At 49.3% G+C, this 27638-nt stretch overlaps 2 protein-coding genes and 1 long non-coding RNA gene across 5 annotated transcripts; 2 read left to right on the top strand and 1 right to left on the bottom strand.

Annotated features, from left to right (window-relative positions):
* Positions 1–3384: 3384 nt before the first annotated feature.
* On the top strand, positions 3385–7715 carry ADO (2-aminoethanethiol dioxygenase). The gene has a single exon (XM_084753119.1). The coding sequence runs from the start codon at positions 3742–3744 to the stop codon at positions 4510–4512; it is 771 nt and encodes a 256-aa protein (XP_084609245.1). The 5' UTR covers positions 3385–3741; the 3' UTR covers positions 4513–7715.
* Positions 7716–10338: 2623 nt separating this feature from the next.
* EGR2 (early growth response 2) lies at positions 10339–18663 on the bottom strand. 3 transcript variants are annotated; one of them, XM_084753116.1, is made up of 4 exons: positions 17648–18663; positions 16694–16799; positions 14095–14203; positions 10339–12766 (listed from the first exon to the last, which is right to left on the bottom strand). In XM_084753116.1, the coding sequence occupies exons 2-4, from the start codon at positions 16790–16792 to the stop codon at positions 11526–11528; spliced, it is 1449 nt and encodes a 482-aa protein (XP_084609242.1). In that variant the 5' UTR covers positions 16793–16799; positions 17648–18663; the 3' UTR covers positions 10339–11525. The 3 variants fall into 3 exon arrangements, with proteins under 3 accessions (XP_084609242.1, XP_084609243.1, XP_084609244.1); XM_084753117.1 differs by lacking the exon at positions 17648–18663 and adding an exon at positions 16902–16997; XM_084753118.1 differs by lacking the exons at positions 16694–16799; positions 17648–18663 and adding an exon at positions 14498–16652.
* On the top strand, positions 17048–26486 carry LOC311581106. Its single transcript, XR_014773656.1, has 3 exons — positions 17048–17182; positions 19535–19616; positions 26073–26486. It is a non-coding gene; the product is annotated as an uncharacterized lncRNA (long non-coding RNA).
* The last annotated feature ends 1152 nt before the right edge of the window (positions 26487–27638 follow it).

Here is a 27638-nt window from a genome sequence, read left to right as displayed (position 1 = left end):
CATCTTTTTATGTAAGCCACATACATCATTTAAAACAAAACAGAACAGAAACTTAAGTGTATGGATGTTTTGTCTGCATGTATGCTGTACAATACATGCGCGCAGTGCCTAGAAGGCCGAAAGAGACTGTCACATCCCCTGGGACTGGGGTTATGGCTGCTTGTCAACCACCATTTGGGTGCTGGGACTATGACCTCTGGAAAAGCAGCCAGTGAGCTTAGCTATTGAGACTCTTAAGTGCCATGCTCTGATATTTTTACATAACGATTTTTTTTGGATACTTGGGACAAACCCAATACCCCTGATCCCTCCTTATAACTGAATGTAAGGAGACACACACACACACACACACACACACACACACACACACACACACACCATAGCATCCTATTACCATGTTCAATTGTACTGGTAAGGAGGATGCTCAATTGTTCCCTGATGTTTATACCAGTAAGGAATCTAACATTCATGTCTCTGTGCTCTGGAACACCCTGCGCTGTCTGTTATCTGCTGCTATAACTGTGCCAGACCAAGGAATTTATAAATGAAGTTACTCCTTATGGTCTGGTGTGGCACCCGCGCCACTGCGGTACCGAGTCGAGGGCAAGGGACTGTGGATTTAACTCATGCACACACACACACACACACACACACACACACACACACACACACAATAACACAGCGGATCCTTCGTGCTAAGAGAGCAGCAACCGTAGCAGCAGCCACGGCAGCGGTTTATTATTCTCCTCTCCTTCAGAGTTCCAAAGAGCCTTCTTATAGGCAGCAAAACAGGAATCCTCCTCCCAGGTGAAATCCCTCAAGAGGTGATCGCACACAGGAGGAAAAGTCTCGAGGAAGGGAGGGGCGCGTTCTCAGAGCAGTAAACACGACTAGCTAACCAAGATAAACACAGACATGGAAGCTGCTAGAAACAGGACATGAAACAGCAAGACAGGCATGCAGCCCAGTCGGGCCTGGTTCCTACAGTCTGGAGGCTGGGAAGCTGAGAGCATGGTACCATCTGGGGGAGAGAGAAGCCATTAAATACAGAATCTCACTCAGCCTATGCACACTGGCAGTGGGGCAGCAAGCCAAGCAGAGCACTTCTCACAGGCTAGCCCTCTTAGGCTCAGCATCCCTCATTAGTGCAGCTCCTAGGGACAACATCAGAGGGAATTGAGGCAGTTGCCTGCCTGTGACCTCTAAAGTACCCTATGCCCTGCTGACACCCACCGGATCTCCAAAACTTTGACACGCACAGCATAGCATCCTATTACTGCACTTTGGACAAATACTACCCTCCCACCCCCACCCCTAGTGTAGCCTAGAAAATGGGAACTCTTCAAGGAAAGGGCAGCTAGTGGAGGCATTACCAGGTCTAATGGCCAAAATGACCTTTCCCAACTCCACTCTGAAACTGGTGAAAGAGAAACCACATTCCATTTCAGCGCTCCCTGAATGCTTAAACCTATTGGTCTTGAAAGGGTAAGTTGTAGCCACTGAAAATCTTAATACTATCTATTGTCCTGTGGTAGTTACTCTGTTCCCAAAAGTGTCCCTGGTCATTTGCCCACGTAGCATATCTTCCAGACTTACAGATGAAATACTTAGCTTTGTTTATGTAAATACAGACCACTGTTTAGAAGGGACACATGTGGAAATCAAGCAAGTCCGTATGTTGTTCAAGTCTGTGTTCTGTGTCGTCTGTACCTCCCACTAATTACTCTTTAATACAAGTTAAAACCAGTAAGTAAAAAAATAAATCTATGTTTGTAAATGAAAGCAAAGGACTGTCTCTCAAATATTCCTTACTTTACAAATAGACTGCAAGGGACTTCCTTGAACAGTGAACTTCAACAGTGCATTTACTAACTGCAGGGCCAACCAATCTTAGGGGTCGTTGGCGTCGCCAAGAGTTGCTCCTACTCACACTCACTCACCTATTAGGAGTTGACTTTTCACAGATCTTAGAGTGACCCGCACATGGTGCTCAATCTAGAACCATTTCAGAAAGCATGCCCCAGGCAAAAGTCTGGCTACACCAAAACCAGCATTCTGCGAATGCATGAACTGAGGGGCTTGGGACGAAAGGATGTGCGTGCGGACAGACACTCAGCTTGCAATGGCACGACGCGCTGGGTAAGCTCCACCCTGCGCCCCCACCCCCACCCCCACCCCCTCCATTTACCCCAATTCAAACTGTGTTTAGTTAGCCTGAGCTCACTGCTCTTCCACGTGTGTACCTCCAACTCACTCCCTCGTGTACAGAGGGGGAAATCAAACCATTGGTGCCTACTTCTTAGGAGGAGTTTCTGTGAAGGTTAACTAAAATATTATTATTCAACGTACTTAACAAGGTACCTGGAATACTGTGCTTACTGCTGGCTAGGTTACATAACCCACTGAAAACGCACGCCTGTTTGACTGGAAAGGATGTTCTACACGAAACCCATGTTTAGCTTTGAAAGTCCAAGAAGACCTTATTCACGGCATCTGGTATCTTCTTTTTCCAGTCACCACGTAACTCTATAAAAAGCCCAGAGACTAGTTCATCACTCCGCGGTGAACTAACTTCATAAACTGGCCCGATAGTTGCACTGCACTAGAGACTCTCATGACAGTGATAATCTACACTGACAAAAAGCCCCTTCCTCTTCAACTGGTGTTTCTCAGGCGCTCTGGGGCTGGATAAACATCAGTATATAGAACCAGGGTCATAGCAAATCAAGGCGCAGCGTCATCAAGCCCCGCGGCAAACAGCTGCGCCCAGCTGTGCCGTGGTTCCCCGCTCGACCTCCTAAAAAAAAAAAAGAGAGAGAGAGAGAGAAAAGTATAGAAGCGCCATCCCCGAATCTCTGCGGTGCACACAGCGTGGCCCCACGAGGAGCCGAATCCCCATTCTCATGGGGCAAGGGTCAAAGGTGACCCTGAATGACCCAGCAGGCCCTAGCTGCACCAGAAGGCTCAGGACCCTCCTGCCCAGTTCCTCCCAACATCCCCCCCCTCCCCACGACAGCTGCCGGAAGTGTGTCACCCCGCCTACGGGGATGACGGGAGTTGTAGTTAAATGATTCTTGCATAATAGTTAAGTTTTATCAAAAAAAAAAGAAAGAAAGAAAGAAGGAAAGAGAGAGAGAGAGAGAGAGAGAAAGAAAGAAAGAAAGAAAGAAAGAAAGAAAGAAAGAAAGAAAGAAAGAAAGAAAGAAAGAAAGAAAGAAAGAAAGAAAGAAAGAAAGAAAGAAAGAAAGAAAAACACCCTGCGGCTCTAGACAACGGGTTGATTGCTTTCTGCCAGGTCTTAAAAGTCCTGGTTTTCCCTTCTCCGCAGAACGCGTCCACGCAGCACGCAGGCGCAGCCTCGGACTACACGTCCCAGCGTGCCCTGCGGCACGCCCGCCGCGCCCCGGCAGTCGTCGACGGTGCGGGCCGAGTGAATGGAGTTCCGCGCATGAGGCAGCGCCTGGCACGGCCCGCGCAGCGCCTACCCGGTGCCCCCCGAGCGTGAGTGCGGGCTGCGGCTGTGCGCGTGCGCACTCGCCTTTGCGCGCGGGCAAGCGCCCGACCGTTGGCGCGCTAGCGGGGGCGACCGTGCAAAGCGGCCCCGCGCGCCCCGCCGGCCGGTGGTTGCGGGGCCTCTCGCGTGGCGCGGGGCTGCGGGTAGCCGTGGCGGCCGCCGGAGACCGCAAAGGGCGGCGCAGAGGCGGAGCGGGCCGGCCGCGAGCCGTGCAGGAAGCGCCAAGCATGCCCCGCGACAACATGGCCTCCCTCATCCAGCGCATTGCCCGCCAGGCTTGTCTCACCTTCCGCGGCGGCGCAACGGGCTCCGAGTCGCCCGCGCCCGGCTTCCCCGAAAACCTGAGCCAGCTGAAGAGCCTGCTGACCCAGGTACGCGCCGAAGACCTCAATATCGCGCCGCGCAAGGCGCCGCCGCAGCCCCTGCCCCGCAACCTGCCGCCGGTCACCTACATGCACATCTACGAGACCGATGGCTTCAGCCTGGGCGTGTTCCTGCTCAAGAGCGGCACGTGCATCCCTTTGCACGACCACCCGGGCATGCACGGCATGCTCAAGGTGTTGTACGGCAAGGTACGCATCAGCTGCATGGACAAGCTGGACGCGGGCGCCGGGTCGCGGACGCCGCCGCCTGAGCAGCAGTTCGAGCCTCCCCTGCAGCCCCGGGAGCGGGAAGCCGTGCGGCGGGGTGTGCTGCGTTCTCGGGCCGAGTACACTGAGGCCAGCGGGCCCTGCATGCTCACGCCACACCGGGACAACCTGCACCAGATTGATGCGGTGGACGGGCCAGCCGCCTTCCTGGATATCCTGGCTCCACCCTACGACCCAGACGACGGCCGAGACTGTCACTATTACCGCGTGCTGGAGCCCATCAGACCCAAGGAGGCTTCCTGCTCTGCCTGCGACCTTCCCCGAGAAGTGTGGCTCCTGGAGACTCCACAGGCTGATGACTTCTGGTGCGAAGGAGAGCCCTATCCAGGCCCCAAGGTCCTGCCTTGAAGCTCGTGCCGCCCGGGAACTGTGGGCCAAAAATGTGCCCTGCCCTGCTCAAGAAAAGCCTGGCCGCTGACGACCTACCATAAGGGCTCTAATCTCTCTGCTCCCTCGCCTGATCAATGGATCTACTGGAGTGACCAGAGCCTCATCTTGGGCCACCTTGGGGAGCACGGCCCAGGCACGGTTATGGGGGCGGGCGAGCGGGTGGGCAGAAGGCTAGATTGCTTCCCAGTGGTCACTGCCACCTGCCACCGATGCTTTGATTTAAGGGAGTGGGGCAGGGGACCCTAAAGCTCGTCCATCTTAAAGCCATAATGAAAGTATTCTCGTTTCTCATGCTCTACAAAATAACACTAAGTGGTTTTGAACCCCTCCTCCCTTTGGTGACTAAGATTTGTTTTCTTCTGCCCACTCCTTAATAGTTTTATTACTGATTGTGCGTGACCTTGAATTGTTTTTTAGTTCAAGTCATTGGTCTGGTTTACACACACACACCCATAGAGTGTCTAAAGCGAGCAGTTCTGAAAAGACATCGTTCCAGCGCTCTGGTACACCCTGGTATCTGCGTGTTGAGGACAATTTCTCTCCCCTGCTCCCCCTGCTTGGCAGCCACATCTGGTGTACACTCAGGTAGCCTTTAGTAAGAAGTTCACATCTGTGATTTCCCTGAGGTCAGGCCCTTAGAGCTCATTTTCCCCTTGAGTCTCCAGATCTGTTACTTAAACAGATTGTTTTGGGGGATTCACCTTTAAAGCAAAGACTGTGTTATCCTCAAGTGACTTTTTTCTTAATGTACTTAAGAGATGATAAGAAATAATTATGTGTTTTCTAACCAGAAGATTCAGAGGAGCTGAGTCTGTTGTGCTTCCAGATAACTGAATGTAAAGCCACCTGTTGAACTCCATCCTCCTGTTTTCTTCCAGCATCTTCCTGTGAAAGTGGGGAGGGGTGCTCTGGCCCTTTGTTTGTTTGTTTTGTATTCTCCCAAGAACCTGCGGAAGCCTGTGGTTCCAGCTGTGTTGCTGGGGTCAATATCCCAGTACTCCCTTAAACAAAAGCCATTGCTGGCTACTCGTGTCCTAGTTAGAGCTAGAAGGCCTGTAGTGCCCTGGGAGCAGGCTGCTGCCAAACAGGCAAGAAGCCCTGGGCTCAGTACTCAGCGCTGCATAAACTAAGTGTGGTGCACACACCTATAGCTCCCACAGGAGGATCCGTTCAAGGGCAGACTTGGCTACATGGTGAATCTAAGAGGAGCTTAAATGGATGGAGGAGATGTGTGTGTGTGTGTACACATACGGACTGGATTGACAGTAAAGAATTTGGCCATTTTAGAGCATCAGGGTTAGAGTAAGCCCTGTGTCACCTCTTGCCGCAGACTCCCGTGCTGTCTGCATCCCTGCCGCTGGCTGAGGCTGGGTACCTCCATCATGTTTACAGATGTGTTGACACTGTAGCTTCTGGCCTTGGAGCACAGGTTCTCTCCGGAGACTATTTACAGGCTTCCTTTTTATCACAGGCTTTTTCATAAAAACAAACTGTAGAAATAAAATATGCCCAGCTGTCTTCTAAGCCCACTTGATTGCTCATGTGGCAATAGGACCCTAATATCTGTAATAAATGGAGACTTACTGTCCCAGGCGGCAAGTGTTTATTGACCTTTAGGGAAGCTGCTCCTGGCTCCAGGTATCCAGGTTACACAGTCTGGGGCTGAAGGGCTGTTTGCTCCCAGTCCAGTTAAAAGTGGTACGGAAAAGCAAATCATTGCTTGTTTAGCTTGTGGGTTTTTGTTTTGTTTTAATAAAAATGAAAACAACAGGCCAGAGGAGACCTATTTTAAACCTGACACAGCTACACCACCAAGGTCTTCCACCAGGGCTTCCTGAGTTCAAGTTGTTTCCCTTCGTGGAGTTAAAATGTCTCTGGATCCCTGTGACACAGCTCTTAGAGCCACTCGTGTGAAAATCTAGATAGGAAGTGATGGGTTTAAACTTGACTTTTTTTTTTTTTAATAGAATAGCAAGGAGTGTGGTTTTCAGCCACTTACAGTTTTTGAGTTGCAGCATACTCTGGGGTACTTTAGCCTATAGGAACTTAGTCTAGAACTAGGCTAGTAATAAAAATATGAGGGCTTTTATTGCAAAAGAGGAGGGGGAATGTTTAGGTTTGTTAAAAGTAATTTGGAAGGAAAAAAAATCCTAAGGTGCTTTTCAAAAGAATAACTGAAATTGTTCTGGGCTAAAGCAGCAATACTGTGCCCCTTATTAGCTCAGTGAGAGTGGGGAGCTGTTGTCTCACTCATACATCCTGTAAACTTCCAGTGACGACAGTGTAACAAGTCTCAATGAGCCACTATAGAAAGAATATGTTCCTTATTAAGGCAAAATGTGCAGAAAAATCCTTGCACTTCTATGCATAAACTATTAGCTGTATCTGCTGCCCTTGTGTTTCCATGTAGGTCTACAATACAGATTGTAGTCTAGAAACTGGGATCAACGCTACCTTCTTTCCTTTGGAAAGACCTCTGAGCACAATGGTATCAGTCACTTAACTTCTATGATGAATAATAAATGCAATAACTAGTGAGAAATTGTCTGTCTAATACTTGGATGAGAAATTGTCTGTCTAAATACTCTGAAGCTTTTAAATTCCATAGTTAGATCCGTGATATAAGATTTCTTGTAACTTCCTACTCCTGTGAGAATTGATGGGTTTAATACCACATGCTGCTGATTAAGTGAAAAGGCCCGCCTTTTAAGTAATATATCTTACCAGTGGGAGTGAGTTCTTTGACATAACTAAGAGTCCTGCTGTCAAAATGTACACCTTTTATTTCCACACACACACCCCTGCATTGTCTTGTAGGTTCCTTGGTCTTGACATCCAGGAGGACTTTTCCCACTCCAGTTGCAGATGAGACCAGTGCTGTAGCTCTCCTGCACAGCAGAAGAACGCTGTCTGACTTCGAACCTCTGTCATTGCCAGTCAGCCACCCTGACAGCATTTAATCCTATAACTGCAAGTATGAAGTCAGAGCTTAGGGTTCCACAGAATGCAGATGCTCCAAATGCTCCCTGGTCCATTGCACTGAGGTTTTTGCTGTCAAGGAGAAGATCATTTGTTAAGGATACCCAGTCCTTAAATGCCGGGGCATTTACATTTCTGAGTAAACTGTGTACTTGCGGGAAATAAAGGCATGTTTAAAATTATATGGAAATAATGTTGGTTATTGCGAAGTGGAGAAGGCAGGCATTACCCCTGATGGTAACTGTATTTAACTGTCGAAAGCCCACAGTCTATTTCATAAAGATTTTGTACCAAAAGCCAGTGACCTACAACTTTCCGAAGACCTTAAAATTGTTTATTAAACTTAAAATAGTTTATTTTCTTGACAGTGGTCTTTGTAACAAGATGACTGAAAACACATCTGAGGGTATTTAATGTCTAATTGCACGATTTCGCTGTAACAGAAAAGGCTGCTCTTGTATTTCACCTAAAGAAAATAGCAAGAGGGCTGAAGAGATGGCTCAGACGTTAAGAGCACTGGCTGTTCTTCCAGAGGACCTGGGTTCAACTCTCAATACCCACATAGCAGCTCACAACTGTAACTCCAGCTAAGATAAAAATTATTTAAAAGAAAGAAAGAAAATAGCATGAAAACAAAGTTAATTTATCCTAAAAAAAAAAAAAAAGACAAACCAAGACTTATGTATTTTCGTCTCTTGGTCTTGTCTTTCCTTAGGAATTTGGTGGTTGTGGTTTGGACTGGCAGCATTTTATGGGTCTGTGCCTACCTGCCTCCACATACACGCTGAACTTCGGCAACAGCTGAAAAATGTTTATAAAATAATTTGACTTGATCTCATTAGCAATTAGGATACTGAAGTTAATCTGGCTTGAGAAAGTTGTTTAGGTTTAACAGACTGTAACACAAATCGAACCTTCTCAGTGGCATGAATCTTTAAGGAATCACTCTCCACAAAAAGCTGAAATGTTTGTAGTAGTGTCCCTTAAAGTGCAGGGAAGAGAAAAAAAAAGAACCAACTTCCCTTTCTGTGCTGGTTTCATAGGCAAATTTTTAAAGTATCTTGAAAATGGGCCTTGAATGCTTTAAGCTGAGAAAGGTACTGCTGATATGTAAGCATCTGGGAGCAAAAGCCACAAGTGGGGGGCCCTGAGCAAACAGGTGTACTAATTCTTAGATCTGGGTAGTGAGGCTGGCCACCACACCAACGTGAAACCGATTACTTAGCCGGTGTGTTAAGCACGGAGCATTCTTTTTGTCTTGTTCTTTCATTAAATGATGTTTAGTCTTGCTTTTAAAATATTGATGTTAATTGAAGATGCTCTAAAGTTTGGGAAGATGGTTAGTAGTAGATGTTCCCATAATGAAATTTCACAGAAGAAGCATTTGTTTAAAAGTTACCACAGGGTGCCATTGCATTACAGTTGCCGGTGTTGGATAAACAACATTGGTATTTGCAAGCCTGAATCCAGGGGAGAAATTACAAGATAAGGAAAATATCCCACACTCAAGGTTTTGAAATCTCCATCTAGTAGTTCGGGAAAGAAGTTTCTACATCCCCGAGATAGGGCTGAGGAAGGAGATGCAGGGGGAAAAGCATTAGTTGCCTCCATAAATTGAATCTCAAATCCTCGTGCTGTTAAGGGCCAAAGATGTGACCACTACTCTAAATAACAAGCCCTTGACTGCAGCGGTCAGCTTGAGGGACTTTACCAGGACCAGAAGCAAGGGAAGGGCTTTCTGCTGAGACGGCACAGTGATTACACCAACAAATTATATTGCATAAAAATAGTGGACACGGGCCAGGTGTGCTGGCACACACCTTTAATCCCAGCACATGGAAGGCAGAGCCAGGGGGATCGCTGTGAGTTCGAGGCCAGCCTGGTTTACAAAGAGTCCAGGACAGCCAAAGCTACACATAGAAACCTTGTGGGGGGGGGGGGGCGGGGCGAATGGACATCACAAGCATTTAGGTCCAGATTTTAGGAGTAAAGATGCTAACAACGTCATGATCTGTTTGTAAGATAATTGGGTAGGTCAGATGATTCTGTGTTTAAAAGAAAATCTCAAAAGGTTCCCCGTAAGAGAAGCCTTGTAGTGTTTTATTTTGCAAACCATTACCTGGTATCTTGGGGAAGGCAACTTACCTATAAAGTTTAGATTGCCTTGGGGTTTTACAGCCTGCTGTTCACCTGTCTTAACAAGCTCTTTTGAGAGTTACTTCTAGATCCACCAAACTTGTGACAAATGATCCCTCCAAATATGGGCAATCATCTGAGAAGCCAGGCCTGGAGAGAAATGAGTCCTGGGGTAATTCCTTCAACCACCCATCACAATGCTGTCATCATCAGTGTAAGAGCAATTTTGATCTGAGGGGATGATAGCTCTTTGAAAAAGCTTTTCAGTGGTCATAACGATTAATCCTGGAACCCAAAAGTCACTTCCAATTTGACCATGCCGCCAGACTTTCTACAAAGCCACAACTTAGGCACTTGTTTGTATTTGTTTTCCAGAGCTCACTCAGGAGCAGAGAGAAGCTACAGGCTGTTACAAGGGACAGACCAGTGAGTCAGAAGTCCTCCTTACTTTTACACTAATTCAAGGGGGAAAATCCCCGAAGACTTGGCTTATGAATGGAGGTTAGGGTGTGAGGCTTGGTAGCCACAGGCTAGCAAGGAAAACACAGGAGGTCCTGTGCTAGCCCCCTGGCTTGAGTGGTCTTTTGTTCATAGTTCAGAGGTGAACAGCTGTTTCAGTTCTACCCAAGAAGTACTTCGTAGAATGACTTCTGCAGCAAAAATAAAAAGTATTGTTGAAAGGTATTTATTTACACCATAGTCATAAACCTTCCATTATCTGAACTCTAGTTAGTGGTTTTATGTTAGAATAGATTGTTTATTTTTCCACAACTATTAAGAACTAATAAATCAGCTGCGTGACATTATGCACATTCTCATCTGAAATTTGACTACAAAGGTAACACTTTTTAAGTCACAAAACAGAGCATACAAAAATATACTTTCTAAAAAAAATCCAAATATTAATAGGCAGAAATATACAGCCATACTTAATAAACCCAGGGAGTGATTTTTTTTTTCCGTAGTAAGGCATCCTGTATACATGCAGACCCTGTAACACTGCCCACATCACACAAGGCACCGAGGACACTTAACACAACTGCATGCATGCATCCTATGTACATCCCCCTTTAAATAAGTTAACCTTTGACTCATTTCAAGAGATCATAAACGCTTTACATTTTTTTTTTCCTTAAGGTTCAGAACTGGCGAAGAACAGTGCACATCAAAAATACACAAAATCTGGATGGATATACACTGAAAAAATAATCTTTGTTTCTCAACAAAAAAGAAGCAATATTGCTTTGTCCCTCCCATCATTGCACTTCTGTTCTGAGTTTTTAGGACATATTGCTTAAGGGTTGAGACGGCTAGATAAACTTCAATTCACTGTTGTAGGGCCACAGAATGCCGCAGCCAAGACCAGACCCTGCGCACTGTACAACTTCCCCCAACTCAGTCCCAAGACATAAAGTGCAGTGTCAAGTTTTGCTTAGTCTTTTTCGCTGTCCTCACTCAAAAGGAATCAGCAGCTCCCAACCTACTGTAGAAAAAGTCTCAGAACAAACCTGGCATCCAGGGTCAAAATAAAGGGAAGGGCTAGCAAAACCTAGTCAGACATCTCTTGCTCAGTCAGTACCAGACCGCAGCCCTCTAGGCCAGGGGCCCTCACCCAGACCTCTTCTGGCTCCCCATTGCTTGGAGTGGCAGTCAACTCCCCTAAGAAAGTAAAGTGGCCTAAGTTTTAGGAAGGCCTTTTGTGAGAAGGTGGGGCAGAGCTGGGCTCCATCAAGGTCCTTTGCCCACAATCACGACATGACGGAGAGGAACAGGGAAGGGTGGTAGTGTTGTGCAGCTCGAGCAGACAGGGGGCCTCTGGGGCATGGAGAAACTGGTGTGTCTGCTGGCGCTTCATTTCATGGTGTCCTGGTCCGAGAGGTGCAGGGCGCCAGTGGTCCTCCAATGGTGCTGTTACTGCACAGGCTGGCCCCTGCCTGCGATCCTCCAGGACCAGAGGCTGAAGACTGGGCAGGCGCAGACGAAGAGGGAGCACTACTCTTTCGCTCCTTCTGTCGAAGATGGATCTTGGTGTGGCGCTTCCTTTCGTCGCTCCTGGCAAACTTGCGGCCACAATAGTCACAGGCAAAGGGCTTCTCCCCGGTGTGGGTGCGGATGTGAGTGGTGAGGTGGTCACTTCGGCTGAAGTTTCGCATGCAGATCCGACACTGGAAAGGCTTGTGGCCCGTGTGGATTCGGATGTGCCGGGTCAGCTCATCAGAGCGTGAGAACCTCCTGTCACAACCTTCTGCTGGGCAAGGGTAGGGCCTTTCGTGCACTGGCGTTTTGCTGGGCCTGTTAGGGTACTTTCTAGGTCGCAGGATGGGCCGCAAAGGCAGATGATGAGGGTTGTAGGCGGTAGCAGTCACTGCTGCAGAGCCACTGCCAGGCAGTCGGGGTCCCTCGCTGCCTCCACTTGCCCCGGGTCCTGTAACCCCAGCACTGGGGCCCCCCAGAGTAAAATTACGGATGGTTGAGAGCGGAGTGAGCGGAGGGGGTACCCGCAGGGAGTCCAGAGGGCAGGAAAACGGCTTTCGATCAGGGCCGGCAGAACCATGGGGATCTCTCTGACATGGAGATGGAAAAAATCCAGGATAGTCTGGGATCATAGGAAGGAGACCTGGGTCCATGGCCGGCTTCGGAGATGGATAAGAAGGAGGTGGCTGATAGGCCAGAGAGGAGGTGGAAGTGGTGGGTGGCGACAGGAACGCTGAAGGGTCCTGGTAGAGATCTCCTGTACAACCCGAATAAGGAGGAGGAGGGGGTGGTGGAGAGTAGAGGTGATCCAATTCAGGCTGGGTCTGAGACATGGTACACACACCCAGAGGTCCTGCGGCCAGCGGGTTGGGGGAAGCAGAGGTGATGCTGGATGAAGCTGTGGTTGACGCAGGAGGGGTGACCCCTTGCAAGATGCCGGCGCTCACAATATTGATGATGCCTTCTGGGTAGCAGCTGGCACCGGGGTACTGGGGGTCAATGGAGAATTTGCCCATGTAAGTAAAGGTCTGGTTTCTAGGCGCAGAGATGGGAGCAAAGCTACTCGGATACGGGAGATCCAAGGGCCTCTTCTCTCCAGTCATGTCAATGTTGATCATGCCATCTGGGAAGAGAAAAAGCAGAAAAGAGGTGGAATGATGAAAATGCATGCAAGGACCAACACACCACACACACACACACACACACACACACACACACACACACACACACACGGCCATCTCCATTTCAGGATTCCAACACTTCTAGGTCTGGAGCAAGGGTCAACAGGTAGAGAAACTGAGGCCTGGAGACATTAAGAAGTAATTAACCAGAGTATGGGACTCAAAAAAAAAACTATCTCCAAAAACTGCAGGACTGCCCCTCCCCCTCTACCCCCTAGCCATCTGTGACTCTAGTCCCCAATAAAAACACCCAATAATAGCAACACTATCAAACAATTTCCCATCTGCCTTGGACTTCTCTCCCACTCTTTCGCTTTGTGGTCCCACTGCCTAGGCAATGATACAGACACCACTGAAGAGCCTACCAATCCCAGGCGGTGCAGGGAAGATGCCAACCGCCGGGAAAGGGGAACCCCAGAACGGGTAAGTGGGTGGGTGATGTTCCTGCTGCTAATTCCTGGTGCCATCTCCCCCTCCCTCTCCCGCTGCGCTTCAACTGACGACTGACAGTGGGAACCCAGGCTGCGGAGGAAGGAGTCTAGGCTTCCCTCCCAACACCCTCAGCTGTGCCGGACACCCGCGCGTCCCTGCCCCTAGCCCAAGACCAGAGGCTCAGCTTCGAGGAAGGCGCGGAGGCTGAGGGAGACGACCTTACACAGCATAGCCACGGAACCAGGAGCACTCTAGTGACTGACTGCGCCTGCTTCCCTCTGTTGCCTGCCTTCCTCCGCCACCTCGTCTGGCTAACCCTATTCACGGTGGGGCGATGCGCTAATGGGGTGGTGCCTCCACGCCGCACTAGACGCGCAACGCGCTCCAAGATCCTCCCCGAGTGGACTCTACTCAGAGCGCTGCCCGCGCGCTTCCTAAGCGCTCTGCTGCCACTTCGCTCTCCAGACGCGCAGCCCTCTCCCTGACTCCCGAACTTTCCTGTCACTTTAACCCTACCCGAGAAGCCCAGAGACCCGCTAGTGGACCTGCTTCCAGCCTGGAAAGCCAGGAGGAGTGCCGCTTGAACCCTATATCCAGCCTAAGCTGGGCGGGCCGGGCCGCAGGCATGCCAGTAGCTTTTTGGTGGCCAGGTGCAGTTGCCCGCGCGCACAACCCGCTAAGCCCTGGTCCCTGTTCTTTCCCATTCCTCCTGCACTCACTTCCAGTCTTCAGAGCCAGTGTGGTCAGCGTCGTCCACCTCAAGTCCCCATTCTCCCTTCCAAGCCCCGCACACCCACCGCCCCCACCCACCAGCTCCAAAGACGGGCACGCGGCTTACCTCCAGCCACTCCGTTCATCTGGTCAAAGGGGCCTCCCAGTTCACCATTGGGGAAGATGGTCACCGACGGGGCGGCGAGGTCTTCCACCGGGTAGAGGTTGTCAGGCAGCTGGTGCATAAAACCACTGAGAGTTACTGGGATTTTGTCTACGGCCTTGGCGGTCATCATTTGCTCCTCGCACAACCTGGAGACCCAACTCCCTCGCTACCTGGAGTGCCAGAGAAGCCGTTTTTTTTGGAGAGGGGTTGGACTGAGCCTGGGTTTTGCCCTCCACACTTAGAAAAGACCACCACCACCGCCACCACCACCACCACACACACTAAAAAAAAATTCTAACAGAAATAAAACTAGCAAGCAAGTTGTTGGCTTCTTAAGGAAGAAAAATGGCTATCTGCCACTGACTCTCTCCTGCCTGGGATCCGGCTGTTGAGGAGCCAGGAGTTGCTGGTGTAGTGTTATTTTATAACAGGTCTGTGTGTCCCCTCGCCCAGCTATTAATCAATCGCTGCTCTCTCAGACGGAAAGTGTTAGGCTCCGAGTATTTATGGGCAGGTCTTCAATACCCGTGACGTCGCTGCCCATATATGGACTGAGGAACAGGGCTGGGCCAGGCAGTTTTTGCCGTCACATGGCCAATTTGCATACGGGCTTGGCTGCGCGGGCTCCGGGGAGCTAGCTGAGAACGGCTCGCAGCCGGTGGACACCATGCCAGGTCTGGGGCTCTCGGCCCCCTGCTTGCAGTCGGGACCCCGGGCTGCAGAGTTCAGCCGGGGGAGGGCGTGATCGCAGACTCTGGCGCGGTCGCCGCGGGTGAACGCGCGGGCCGAGGTGGCAGCTCTGTCTCTTGGGGCGGGGAGGAATTCCGGTTCTTCGAGACTTTCCAAAAAAGGAGAAGATCCGGTAGTGGCGGCTCCGCCTCCCCAGCCCTTGTTTGGGAGCCATTCCGGAAAATTAAACTTCGGAAAGAAACCGAGCGGAGCCGAGACACTACAGTCAAACCCCTCCTTCACTTTCTTGGCAGCTCAAAACCGCAAGCAAAAAAAGAGACAGAAGAAAAAAAAAGAGAATAAAGAAAGAAAAAAAGCTACCCGCATTCACGGAAGCTGACTGCCTTTTTCTGAATTACACGGTGGAAAGTAGTGTCTGGTGATAAGAGTGAATGCGGTCTTGCTTTTTTGGAAAGTCTGTGCTATTTATACAAGAGCGAAAACGGAACAGGTCTGGGTTGTTTGTTTGTTTAAGTATTTTGGGTAACTCGAGGGTAGGGGTTAGAGTTAGAATATGGAGCAGAAGAGCTGCGGGAGCTTCAAGCGAGCTCCCCCTTCCTCAGCCCGCGCGCTCCCCTCCTCCCACTCCAGCTGCTGCGCAGAGCGGGCGCCCTTCCCGGCGTGTCTGGGCGGTCCGCTGCGTGGGGGCAACCAGATGGAGGCTTGGACGCTCACTCTGTCCGGCGCGCGCGCGCGCACACACACACACACACAGACAGACACACACTCACATACGCCCCACTTCCGCTACACACTATCCCTCCTCCGCTTACACACACCCCCACACACCTTACTCTACACACATCCCTCTTGACAGCGCGCGCGTGTGTGCGCCCGCCTAGCCATGAGAGTCCCCAGGCGACAGACAGGACACCCTACGAAGACACTGTCCTCATCTTCACAACCCACCAAGCTCCACTACCCTGCCCCATCCCTATGTGTGTACACTTTTCGGGGGTGCATCTTACTGCCCGTGCTTACGGTCTACCCCAGGAATAGTCCCCGTCACCCTTACTTAGAGCCTGCTCTGTGCTGACAACAAATAAGACAGTTTCGCGTTTCCGTGGCCCCACACGTGTTTCCCTTAAACAAACAAACCAACCCTTCCAGTAGGAACCTTTCTGTTAAATTCTCAAAAACTTTTCTGAGATCTAAACAGTGGCGCCAGCTGGCTCTCTGGACACTTGGCTCCCAACGCGCACAGCCCACACCAGACGCGCTCCCGCAACAGCCGGGTTCACAAGCCCGAGGCTCCCGGACCTGCGTAGCCTTAGATCTTTGGCTCAGGCTGGGAAATTGCCCTGCCCTTCTCAGCTCTAAACTCCGGCAGAGAAGGGATCCGGCAGGGACCCTACTCGTTCTTGCTCCGGCTACTCGGAGCACCGAGGATAGCCGGCGGGCAGGAGCCACGGCGCCACGCAGTGGAGGGAGCGCGGCTCTGCAGGCGCTCTTCCGCCGATCACCTGCGGTGCCCGCGGCTACAGCGCGCCAACTCCTGCCCGGCTAGGAGTAAGGTGGTCAGGGAAGCCCAAAGGCCACCGGGAGCCGCCTCCGCGCCGATCTCCGAGAAGCGCTTTTCTCCCCATGCCAGCCGTGAAAGTTGTTCTCCTGGGAATAGTCCTCGCCCTGACTTCAAATGCCCAAAAGCAAATCAGAAAAAGTTTCTCGATCGCGCTGGTACGCCCTCTCCTTTCCAATTGGGGATCAAATTCAGAGGAGAGAGGAGAGAAAGTTCGACGAGTAGACCTCTTTTTGGTGTCCCACCTCTGAAAAACCCTTCCAAGCCCTATTTTAAAGCGAGGAAAAAAGGAAAAAATAGCTGCGCTCTTACCACGTGCGTCAGTCCGCTCCGCCTGCGCTCCGGCCGGTCCCGCGGCCCCCGCGCTGACCACAGGCAAGACGACGCCTCGGAGGGGAGCCCGACTCTCATCTCCAGCCTGGGTCCAGAAGAAAGAGGGGTGTCGGGTTATGCAAATAGAGGTCCCGACAGTGGGGCTCGAGTTACGGTCCCCCGCCAGCCCCAGAGGTGAAGCACCCACCCGCGGCAAGCGCGGGCCTGGCGACTGCTGGTACTTCGCTGCCGTCGGTGCACGTGGGCGGAAGGATTGCAAGCAGCCGTCCCTCTCCCCCGCGCTGTCGCCAGCCCTGCAGGCTGCCACCTCAGCGCAGCCCGGAGGGGGAGCTCCCGGCCGGCGGAGACAACAGGAGAAGGGAGCCAGCCGAGGGCAGGATACCCGACGAGGGTAGAGTTGGAGCGCGGGAAGCTGGCGAGTTGCCGCTACCAACCTTCGCGCAGGAGGCCAGTGGGGTAAGAGAAAAGGTTCGTACCATCAAGGAGTCTACAAAGGGGGCCGAGAGTCGGGGGTGGGGGGAGGCGGGTAGTCTATGGAAGCTGAGCCTTCCAAGAACTCTCACCCTCCCCTAAAACCTTCGCTGGACCTAGCTGTTGGAGAGCAACAACGTGGGGGAGGGGATAGGTGCTATTAGAAGCTAGCTGCCGGAAGCCTCGCTGGTCAGGCTCTGTAGGGTGCCCGGGGCCAGGCTCGCTCTCAGCTCTTCCAGAACATCCGCGGGGAACGCGTGTTCTGTGGAAGCTTCTAGTAGCCTTACCTTTTTACTTTTTTTCCTCCCCACCCCTTTCTCCATTCCTTGTTTTAAAAAAAAAGAATGACTCTTTGAGTACAAACTCTTAAATATGGGCAGCTTAGATAATGGAACATATTTCAAGCCAGCCACAGGGTAGAAGACGTGAACAGATGAGTTCAGAAAAGGTAAAAGCACTTGCCTTAAGTCACGCAGCTGGTGGTTTGATCCAGTTCCAACCTGCTACTGGGTCTTCAGAATCCAAGTCCCTTGCACTGGTCGCTGTGTGGGGTGCCCAAAACTCTCTGAGAAGATCGGTGGCTGACCGGTGAAAGCCTGGCTCAACCCAGTGGGGAAGAACGCATCGCCTTCATCAATTGCATCTTGCTTTGGCACTTCAGATGAAAAGTAAAGCTGGGGTGGGGGCGAGGGGAGGTTGACGAAAGGCAAGAGAGAGGAGGCTATTACAGACGGACCCCTGCAGGGAGAGGGAGAATTTAAACGTAGGGACTCTGCAAACCTGTGTGATGGAAGGAATTGACCAAGCTGGCACAAAACCAGCATATTAATGATGCTGTCTTAAGAGAACCCAACCCCACAGTATCCTTCCTGGAGGCAAGGAGGGGTCAGAGGAAGGCAGGGCTATGTCTCTGTGCTGAGGAAAGGAAGAACCCCCCCCCACCCCCCAAGAGACCGTGGGAGTGGAATACAAAGGTGAAACCAGGGTCCCTACCTATGTCAAAAGCATTTGAACTTTTAGTGTTTAGGTAAAAATAACAACAAAATGACTTTAAATATAGAAATACAGAGTTGTCAAGTTGCCCGTGTAAACGAGGACACTCCAAAACATATCAAGAGTCAAGAAGAGCAACTCGCTGCCAGGCTCTCATTTGCTTAGTCCAGAGGAGGCAGAAGGAAGCAAGAAGGCTTCTCAGAGGCAGGCTTGCTCCTTGGGTGGGAATGAGGTGACATATGGGCAGCTGAGAGGCAGCTGCAGGGTCCCCAGGAGTGCCCTGGGAGGGTGGTTTCAGACTCTCTTCCAGTCCTGTAGTTCTCGCTCACAGCGTGGTGGTAACACAATGACAGCTACTCAAGGGACACATCAGATAACTTGCCACATGCGTTCTGGTGTACAAAGAAACATGTCTGACGATCTTCACGGGCTCTCCCTTCTGTGATGTCATTTCCATCCCACCTGTGACTGCTGGTTCGAACCCCCCTTCTACCTTAGACACTAGCGAGGACTAGATCTCCAATTCAGACGGCACAGAGCATTGTGGTCTTTGGAAAACCAGATGAATGCTAACTGCCACATCATAATGAAGGTGCTGGGGAAACTGGTAAACAGTTCCCTACACCCAGTATCTGGTGACAAACGGAGAACCTGTGGGCTATAAGCCTGGTTCAGGTCATGCCCCACACAGCTTTAAAAGCCAAAGCTGAGATTGGGTCAATGACGTAAGCGATATGGACAGAAGAAAACCCTTATGGTCATATTTTGTGGATATATCAGTGTTGGCACAAGCAGCGGGTGGTCAGAGCCTTTTAAAATGTTTCTGGAAGATCTACCCTGCTTCCAGCACAGTTCCATACCAAACTCTGGAGATAGGATGGTGCCTGCAACCAGGTCCAGTTCCCAACCCCGTGGAGTTTGCCTGGCACATAATGCGAACGCATCATCATGGTGACTGTATTTGCTCTACACAACAACAACAAAAAAGAAGAAGAGACAAAAGATCCAGTGGAGTTTCATGGCTGTGGACCTCATAAATCACAGATCTGAAGGACTGGGGGTAAGATCCATAGAAAGAATGATTCAGAGAGAAAGCAGGTGTAGGAAGGCCTCGGGACAGGAGAAAGCAAGGTATGTTTGTGTAGAGAGAGACCGTGTGGGTAGACATTTCTAGTTAACCTAATATGCCTGGCATTGGGGCCGAAGGTAGCCAGTATAACCAGCTGTCTTGTGAGCATTCTTGAAGGCTTTAATCCCCCCACAGTGCACCTCTTTCTCTTCTGTTATATCTTTTTCTGGAAAATGATAGTGGCGTTACTGTTTTTTTTACATTTGAGGTTTCTTCTTGCCCCTCAGTTTCTTCAGATGAATAAGAGCTTGCCAGCGCCGTCTCTCATCCAGGAGAGCATACAGAAACACTTACCGACATCAACATTGTGTCTCTGGGACTGCTGTAATGAAATACATCCCTCAGTCATCAATAAGGAAATGACAGACAATGTGAATTTTGTCCCACATAAAATGGAAGCGTGTATAAGTCCAGCAGAGAAGCATCGTGTCAAATCTGCAGATCACTCACTATCTCTGGTTAAAAAAAAAACAAAAAAACAAAAAACAAAAACTAAACAAAACAGGTAAATGGATGTACCCTTTGGCATGATTGTTGAAGACAGGTGCACTGAAATGTACTCAGGGCTGAACTTAACAAATGACAGTGTCAGTCTGGCTGATCATAAGAGCTCAAAACCAAACCCTCCTAAGTCATCTCACTTTGTGCTTTTGTAGACTTTAATCCTCCCACTTATATATTCCATGTATTGTGTATTATAGGATGAAAAATGAAGGTGATTACAGCTAGGGAACCCATCCATGTTTGATTTTACTAGCCTGTTTATATTACCAGGTTATGAGAAGTAAATTCTTTTTTTTCTTTTCCAACTAACATCTGACTGACTGACGAAATTTTTGGTTTAATGTTTATAAAAGGATCAGGCAACAGAGCATTGATGCCAAGGCAATTGTTCCATAGCATTTAAATACAAACATTTTCGTATTTCAGCTGAATAGTCTCGCCAAGAGTGTCACCATTTATTATGGTGATGATGATGATGATGTTGATGATGATGATGATGGGTTCTGGTCTTCCATTCAGATCCTAATGTTGCCCCTCCCTGGCTGTGTGTGCTTCTACCCATAGCATCGCTGCTCTGCCTAGGTTAGTGAAATGGAAAGTGAATGGAAAGGCCAACGGAGTTGTTGGTGATGATTAAATATAATTGATAGGAAGCTGCTGGCACACTGACGTGTGCACGGTAAATATCCAACAGTTGTTACTTATTAAATTACTTCCTCAATTACTGAGTGCTATGCACCAGGCACAACTCTACTGCCCTAGGTTCATCATTGTGGTCCTCAGAACCAACCTTGAAAGAACATGGCTGCTCTCTTCTGTTTCATACATGAGGGGGATGAAGGCTTAGAGTGGGTACCATGACTTGCCCAAGTCTTCCCAGCTAGATGCAGAACCAGAAGACAGACTCTGCTATTGGGATTGGTCCCAAAGCTGTGCTTTGAACTCATACAATAACGCAACCCACCAAAAACAGAAGGATGGCTTTGCTTCAGATATTGAGGAAGGAAGGCATTCAGGGCACTTCTCCCAAATTCTGAGCTTCTGCTTCCAAGAATCAAGAACTCACTATTTCTGAGAAGATGGTGAGGAAGGGAAGGAATCCCAGAGGTAGAAGGTTTCTGTAACATACTTTGAAACAGATACAGCTTTCTAAAAACTGTATCATGTAAGCTCAGAAGGCCCCAGTTGCACATTTAAGATGGCCTGGTTAACATACATCCCCCACCCCCGAGGGATCAAAACACACCGGCTGCGCTGTTCTTCAAGGAAAAGGTTGGGAGGTTGGGACTATCACAGTGACTGGAAATTTATGAGATGTGTTGTCCACTCACAGTCTTAGCAGAAAGATGTCAGACTCGGTGCCGGTCTGGGACATGTAGTGAATTTCAGTCCACTGTGAAGGGCGTGCTTTGCCTTGGTGTGCCCTGGGAGCAAGGCTTGCCTTCCCCTCGTTTCCTATACTACTGTTTTCTTCAACCATGTAAGTCACCTGACTTCAGAAGTCTTGTTGCTGCCCGTGTCCCAGCCAGGGCAGTTCTGCATGGGAACACAGTGTCTTCCTGGCAGTGAGAGAGACCTCTCATAGATAACTCCTCATTAGTTCTGCGGCCCTTCCTGCCTGCTATGTCAAACAGTTTCTCTTAGAGATACCATACTTCTGAGCAAGGCAAGGACCGCTCCCCACCCCCCACCCCCCACCCCCCAGCCCCCACCCCCCCACCCCCTGCCCAAGGAGCCCCCTCTAGAGAAAGAGCAGATAGCTCCCTTTGCATGAAGTAGAAGCCATCCATCCCTCAGCAGTCAGTGTAGGGACCACAGTGAATTCAGCAGCCCCCAGCAGAGGACCACTAAGGCGACATCTATCTGCCTGGAAGCCCTAGCCAGGCCATTCCTTTCTTCCTGATTCTTCTCCCTACCTGCTACAGGCAAGGAACCCGAAGAACGCAGAGAACACAGGGCAAGGAATGCAGAGATCTCTTTTCCAGGTCCTGCTCTGTCACGTGATAATGGCATTATTTGGAGTTGATGGTTGATTCGGGAAGCAGCCGGTTGTGCTTCCTGCTATCACGCCAACGCTAGCCTTCCGTGGTGGGCAGCCTTTTCATTCCCATGGTTCTTGGTATTTCTTAATCACGTGCCACACAGATAAGGAGGCATGGCATTCCCTCATGCTTGCTGTAACACTGAGTAACAGCCCATGTGGCCATGGGCTTTAGAACGACAGTTTGAGCCTTCGCTATTTTGAGTGAGAATAGTGTGGGAGACATAGGGGGAAGATGATGTGGACAGAGAACACAAAAACCTTGCACTCAGTGAAAAACTGTGTAAGGGGGAAAGCAGTAGGTTGGAAACTGCACTTATTGGCTACCTGTTCATAACAAGGATCCTGGTGGTAGTGGTAGTGGTGGAAGTAGTAATGTGTATTATTGAGTACCCAAGAGTACTAAGCATTCCACGGCTTATGGTGCCTGATTTGTTCTGCTCTTCATTTTATGAAGCAGATGATATTATTATTATTATTATTATTATTATTATTATTATTATTATTATTATTATTATTATTATTATTTAAAGGTGCAGAAACCAAGTCACGAAAGCCCAACATCCTGTTCTAATTCAATGCATGTCATCAAGCTGTGAACCCAAGCAGCCTTAACTCCATAGCTCCCAGTATTTACCCTACCTTGCCTGTGTAACGAGATATGCCATCTCCCTTCTCGGAGCCTCTGGGGTTTTGCTTGTTTGTTTGTTTGTTTCATCTTCAAGATGGGGACTGCTGTGTCTGACTCTACAGCCCTTTGCTAGAGCACTGTGAGAGATCTCTAGTGGCTGTCACCCAGGGTGGTTGCTAGGCTGTAAGGAATGAATGTGGATCCCTGTAGGGAAGGAAGCCCAGTGGATCCTAGGATGCGGACAGGGTGCCTTCGAACTGGACCTGTTCGCTTGCCGGCGAACTCTAAGGCTCCTTCCAAGTGGTGTCTTTTCCCTCTCCTCAGATTAGGGGGTGGTCCAGATCTGAGTACTACTTTTCAGATTGCAGAAGACAGATCCCCCAGAGAATGAGGAGGGGGCAGGGCTCATTGTGTCTCTTGTTTCTTGTTTCTCTTGATCCTGAAAACAGGCTAGACACACAGTCACACTCCCAGCAATCGACAAAATGTGATTTTTCTGCTCTGAGGCTGCTGTGCCTAATATGCTACTGTGGTTTCATTCGGGTCATCCCTGACTCACGGGACAGTTTCAGTCAATGATCTTGTAAGCACACAGGCAGTGTTTACCCCAGGGACCTGGTGACGTCCAGCCCAGAGTTTGCTTTTTATAAACAGGATTTTTTTCAGGCAACAGCCCATGGGAGCTTTGGAAGAAAGAAAGGGGGGAAAAAGAGCACTTTAGATTCTTTTCTCTGATTGTCTCTCATGAAAGAACACTGTAGACATGCCCCAAGTGGTTGCTTTGGCCTTACATCTGTTAACTCAGAAACACTGGGGATGAATACGGCCTTTGCAGAGGACTGTGTCCTATTACACAGACATTTCATCACTATGTGCTTGCAAATAATGACAAATTCACCTGCCCACAGGAAGCTCTCTGTGTGTGTGTGCATATGTTTATTGTGTGAGTGCTGTGTGAGTGCTTGTGTATGTGTGCATGCATGTCTGGGTGTGCACGTGCACAGGTGTGCAAACTTAGGAAAAGGTACACACCGATATTTAAGCCTCAGCACACTTGATTCACTTTCTCCAAGGTCTGTGTTAAGGGGCTGTGGATAAGCAGGCACAACAGCCAGAGCTAGTGAGTGCACATATACAGGCTTGTAACACTTCCAAAGGGACACTTACCGTGTCCCTTACTTTCCTCAATGGATATTTACCAAGCACCTCCTGTATGCAGATATCATAAGTGCTTGGAAAGTGCCAGTGAACAAAACTCTCTGGAAGATCTTGTGGGGTTTATTCTAGGAATCAAAAAAAAAGGGAAGACTCATTTTGTAGCATCTTCCTCTTGACTTCAGCCAGAATCCCATTTACTCCACCCACACTTGGGCAGGTATCTCTCCTAAGGCCATCGGAGGAAGAATACCAGACTTGCTTTGATAACTCATTCCGGTGTCTACTCTCACAAGGCATTCCTCACAGATAGACTACACCGCCACCCCCCTTTTCACTAGGAATTTTATTTTGTTTTCTCCCTGGGAGACTTGAAAGGACTTAGTCACAGTGTTGCAAGAACCAGTCATAGACTGGACTATAGCCCTTGGCCTTTTCTGTTCCATGGACAAAAATCTCGGTTATCAGTGAGTCTTTGGGGTTTGGAGCTTTTAGTCCATTTCCTCTCTAACGCAACATGGTGGACTTCCAAGCCTCTTTCATCCATGCGAATGCTTTTCAGATGCACAGTATAACCTCTTGATGTTGACAAGCCTTGTTCACCTTTCCTCTGCCCAGAGATGTCTAGTGAACCTGAAAGAGCTCAGGTGACTTACCTCACACAGCTAGAGGGGGAGCAGAGGCAGCATTTTTCTGCCACAGCACTGGATGCCGAACTTGAGTTTCAGCCTGTGAAACGGGGAGCCCGAGGATGGGTTGGGGAGGCCCAGGCATGTGAATGCTTGTGCAATGCCTGAGACACTGCGATGGCGGATGGCCAGTTGTCATTTAGGTCATGTGTTTGCTTCTCCACAGCTGTGACTGACCACGTTCACACCCCTGGTGTCTTGTTGAAAAGAATGAGCACCATAAAGGTGACGGATGCACAGCCAGCCCAGATCTTGACCTCATAGGTCGGCATAGGCAATTCTGGGTCCTACTGCTCCTCAGTTCCGTCCACCGGAGCTGTCGCTTGTCCCACTTCTATGAGGCTGGCACTGACTCGGTGACTGCCACCCTCTTAGCTATTAGGTGGTGCAATCACACACGAGATTGTCCTCTGTTAAGTGTGTCTGGGTCTCAACTGGGGTGACCAGCCTGACCGGGGTGGGGTGGGGTGGGGTGGGGTGGGGGGGATGGGTAAGGAGACGAGTTGAGCAGCTTTCTAACAGAAAGCCTTAATGGTTTTGCTTTTTCCACACCCAGTTAGCCTGTGCCATGGTATTCTCAGAGAAGGTCACAGTATCATTTGCATTTCTGGCTATGATTTCACACACACACACACACACACACACACACACACACACACACACACACACACCCTCTCTCTCTAACCTGTTTGTCTGCTGCATACCTGTCTACCAATCCTCCTTGCTGCTCTAGAGGACTGATCTCCCTGATGGTCACCATCTTGCCCAACCCTTAAGTATTCCAGGCCCCCTCTGATCTCAGAATCCATGTACTGGCTACATCTTTGGTCTAGACCAGTGTTTCTCAACCTGTGGGTTGCGACCCCTTTATGGGTCAAATGACCTTTTCACCGGGGACACCCAAGACCATCAGAAAACACTGATATTTATGTTATGGTTCATAATAGTAGCAAAATTACTGTTAGGAAGTGGCAACAAAAATAATTTTATGGGTTGGGGTGGGGGCCCATCACCACAACATGATGAACTGTATTAAAGGGTCGCAGCATTAGGAAGGTTGAGAACCACTGGTCTCTCCTTACCTTTTGGTCACCCTGTGTCCAGGTCTTGCTCAGGTGTATGAGCCTTTTCCCTACTCAATCCCAGTCACCGTGCCTACCATCAGGTTCCATTTCCACACTGAGGGTCCATGTTCAGTGAATCTCAGGCCCACGAGGGTAAAGACCTCATTCTTCTTGACCGTCACTGAGTCCCCACTGCTCACGGCGGTGCTGGTGGAGAACAAAATGGGTCAGAGTTTGTTAAACGAATGGATCATCCAGGTTTGGGACCTACAGCTTCATTTTGGAACCTTGTCTCTCTGAGTCCCAGGGTCCTCTTGTGTGTAGCAGGGTACCAGTCGATGTAGCATCTATCTCGGGACCCGTACAACACAGGCAGTCTGTTAGCATCTGGCCCCGAACCTGTGAGGAGTGCAAAGGCTGTGGTCTCAACCATCACCGTACACGACAGTCTAAGGGACATAGGAGATGGAGGCCCATGGTAGAGGCCTTTCTCCAACAGAGGACTCAGGCAGGCCATGTTTTCTCCTAGGAAGAGGCTGGGTGATCCTGGGAGGAAATTTTTTTTCCTCGAAATCCTTTTTGATTAACTCCTGTTTCCTGGCTTGTTCGAGCCAAGGCATTTGCACACAAAGGAGGCAAACCCACGTCCAGATATAAATAGGGGCAGTGCTAACAAGGAAGAGAGAACTTCGGCAGCCACCTGGGCCTCTTTTCACTTTGAGAAAGAAAGGTGGATTAGCCTTTTTCCATCCCCAGGCTAGTCCCCTGGAGTTCAGTAACAGCTCTAAAGGGTGTTCTGCTTAACAGAAAGGAAATAGTTAATAAGAGGCTCAGGAGTTGTTTTGTTGCCAGCTAATTAGAGTTCAGAGCCATAAAGCAATGTGCATTATTTCATCCATAGCAGTTAGGGGCTACATGTTGTTTTTGAATGAATACTGCTAAATTTCAGTAAGTAAACACCATTATTACCAACATTTGGCTTTGAATATGCTAATAGCACTCCTGTAGGTTCACTTTAATTTCAATGATGTATTTTAATTTGGACTATAGAAAGGAAACTATAATTTATATAATTTTAAGAAAATCAAGAATAAATTGGCTTAATCACAGCCTGGTTATATTTTTTTTAAAAAAAAGGCACGAACACACACAAATCAATACATGGTGTAAAAAAGGAAAGTGGGCTTGCAAAGAAATAAGCCAAACATTTTATCACCATGGTCCAAAAGTATCTAAAATGTCAGGAGTCACTTGTCACTGTCATATGGGAGGCCCAGAGGGAGAGGCCTTCCTGGCAACATCCGGTTAAGACCTGTCAGGTGTTGAGGCTAGTGCAAAGAGTTCATATTCATATGGGCCAAAAGATGAACAAGAGAGCCCTTGGATTCTTGGAAACCAGGACCCCAGCATAGAGACAGGCAGTGCACAAATGAGAGTGTGCACAAGGTCAGGTTGGTACCATCAGACGTATTCAAAACACTGCTACAAGCTTGAGGAGGGGCGGGGACAGCCATGGGCGTGGCACAAGTCACACGAAGGTCACGTATTGTTCCTGCCATTCATAAATGGTGCGCCTGCCTATATTAAATATACTGGGGTGCCTGTGAGGGATGATCCGGAAACATCAACTAACTGATGGGTAGTTACTAACGGGAAAGCATCCCAAGCATTAGGCACTGTTAGCGGACTCTCAGAGTCTACACGGAAATTGACAGAGCCGAGCTCCTGTCGACGGGGATCCATAAATGTAAGTGCTTCATGTGTTTCTCATCTTTAATCTTTCTGAGCAAATATTGCTGACGCAGCCACAGGAATGAGACATAAGATTTGCGTGCACCACGCAGAAGTCAAAGAGGCCATATTTTAGCAGCAGCTAAGCATTCTGGGAACAGCTTCATAGGTGCCATATCAAAAGGGTGTGGCTCCTCGAGGAGGAGGAAGAACTGTGTCCCCAGTCACATTTTCTCTGGTTTATCTAGTCAGTGCATAGGAAATAAGAGTTCAACCTTGAAAAGTTCACAAGACTAGATACAGAGAGGTGGGAAAGGTGGCTTAGCAGGTAAGAGCCCACAGGATGATCTTCCAGAGGACCTGGGTTCAATTCCCAGCACCCACATGCCCACTTTACCATGGTCTGTTGTAACTCCTATTCTAGGGGAATCTGGTTTTCTCCTGTGGCCTCTGCAGGTACCAAGCATATACGTGGTATACAGACATCCTATCAGACAAAACACCCATACACACAAA

Source organism: Acomys minous (genome assembly GCF_964271855.1).
Source record: "Acomys minous genome assembly, chromosome: 13".
Classification (NCBI taxonomy): Eukaryota; Metazoa; Chordata; class Mammalia; order Rodentia; family Muridae; genus Acomys; species Acomys minous.
This window is presented reverse-complemented; position numbering and strand designations above follow the sequence as displayed.

Coding starts and splice junctions, on each gene's coding strand:
- ADO (XM_084753119.1), top strand. CDS start 3,742: ATGCCCCGCGACAACATGGCCTCCCTCATCCAGCGCATTGCCCGCCAG.
- EGR2 (XM_084753116.1), bottom strand. CDS start 16,792: ATGAGAGTCGGGCTCCCCTCCGAGGCGTCGTCTTGCCTGTGGTCAGCG. Junction 14,204..16,693: donor GGAGCGGACTGACGCACGTG/GTAAGAGCGCAG, acceptor TTTATGCACCAG/CTGCCTGACAACCTCTACCC. Junction 12,767..14,094: donor GATGAACGGAGTGGCTGGAG/GTAAGCCGCGTG, acceptor TTCTCTTCCCAG/ATGGCATGATCAACATTGAC.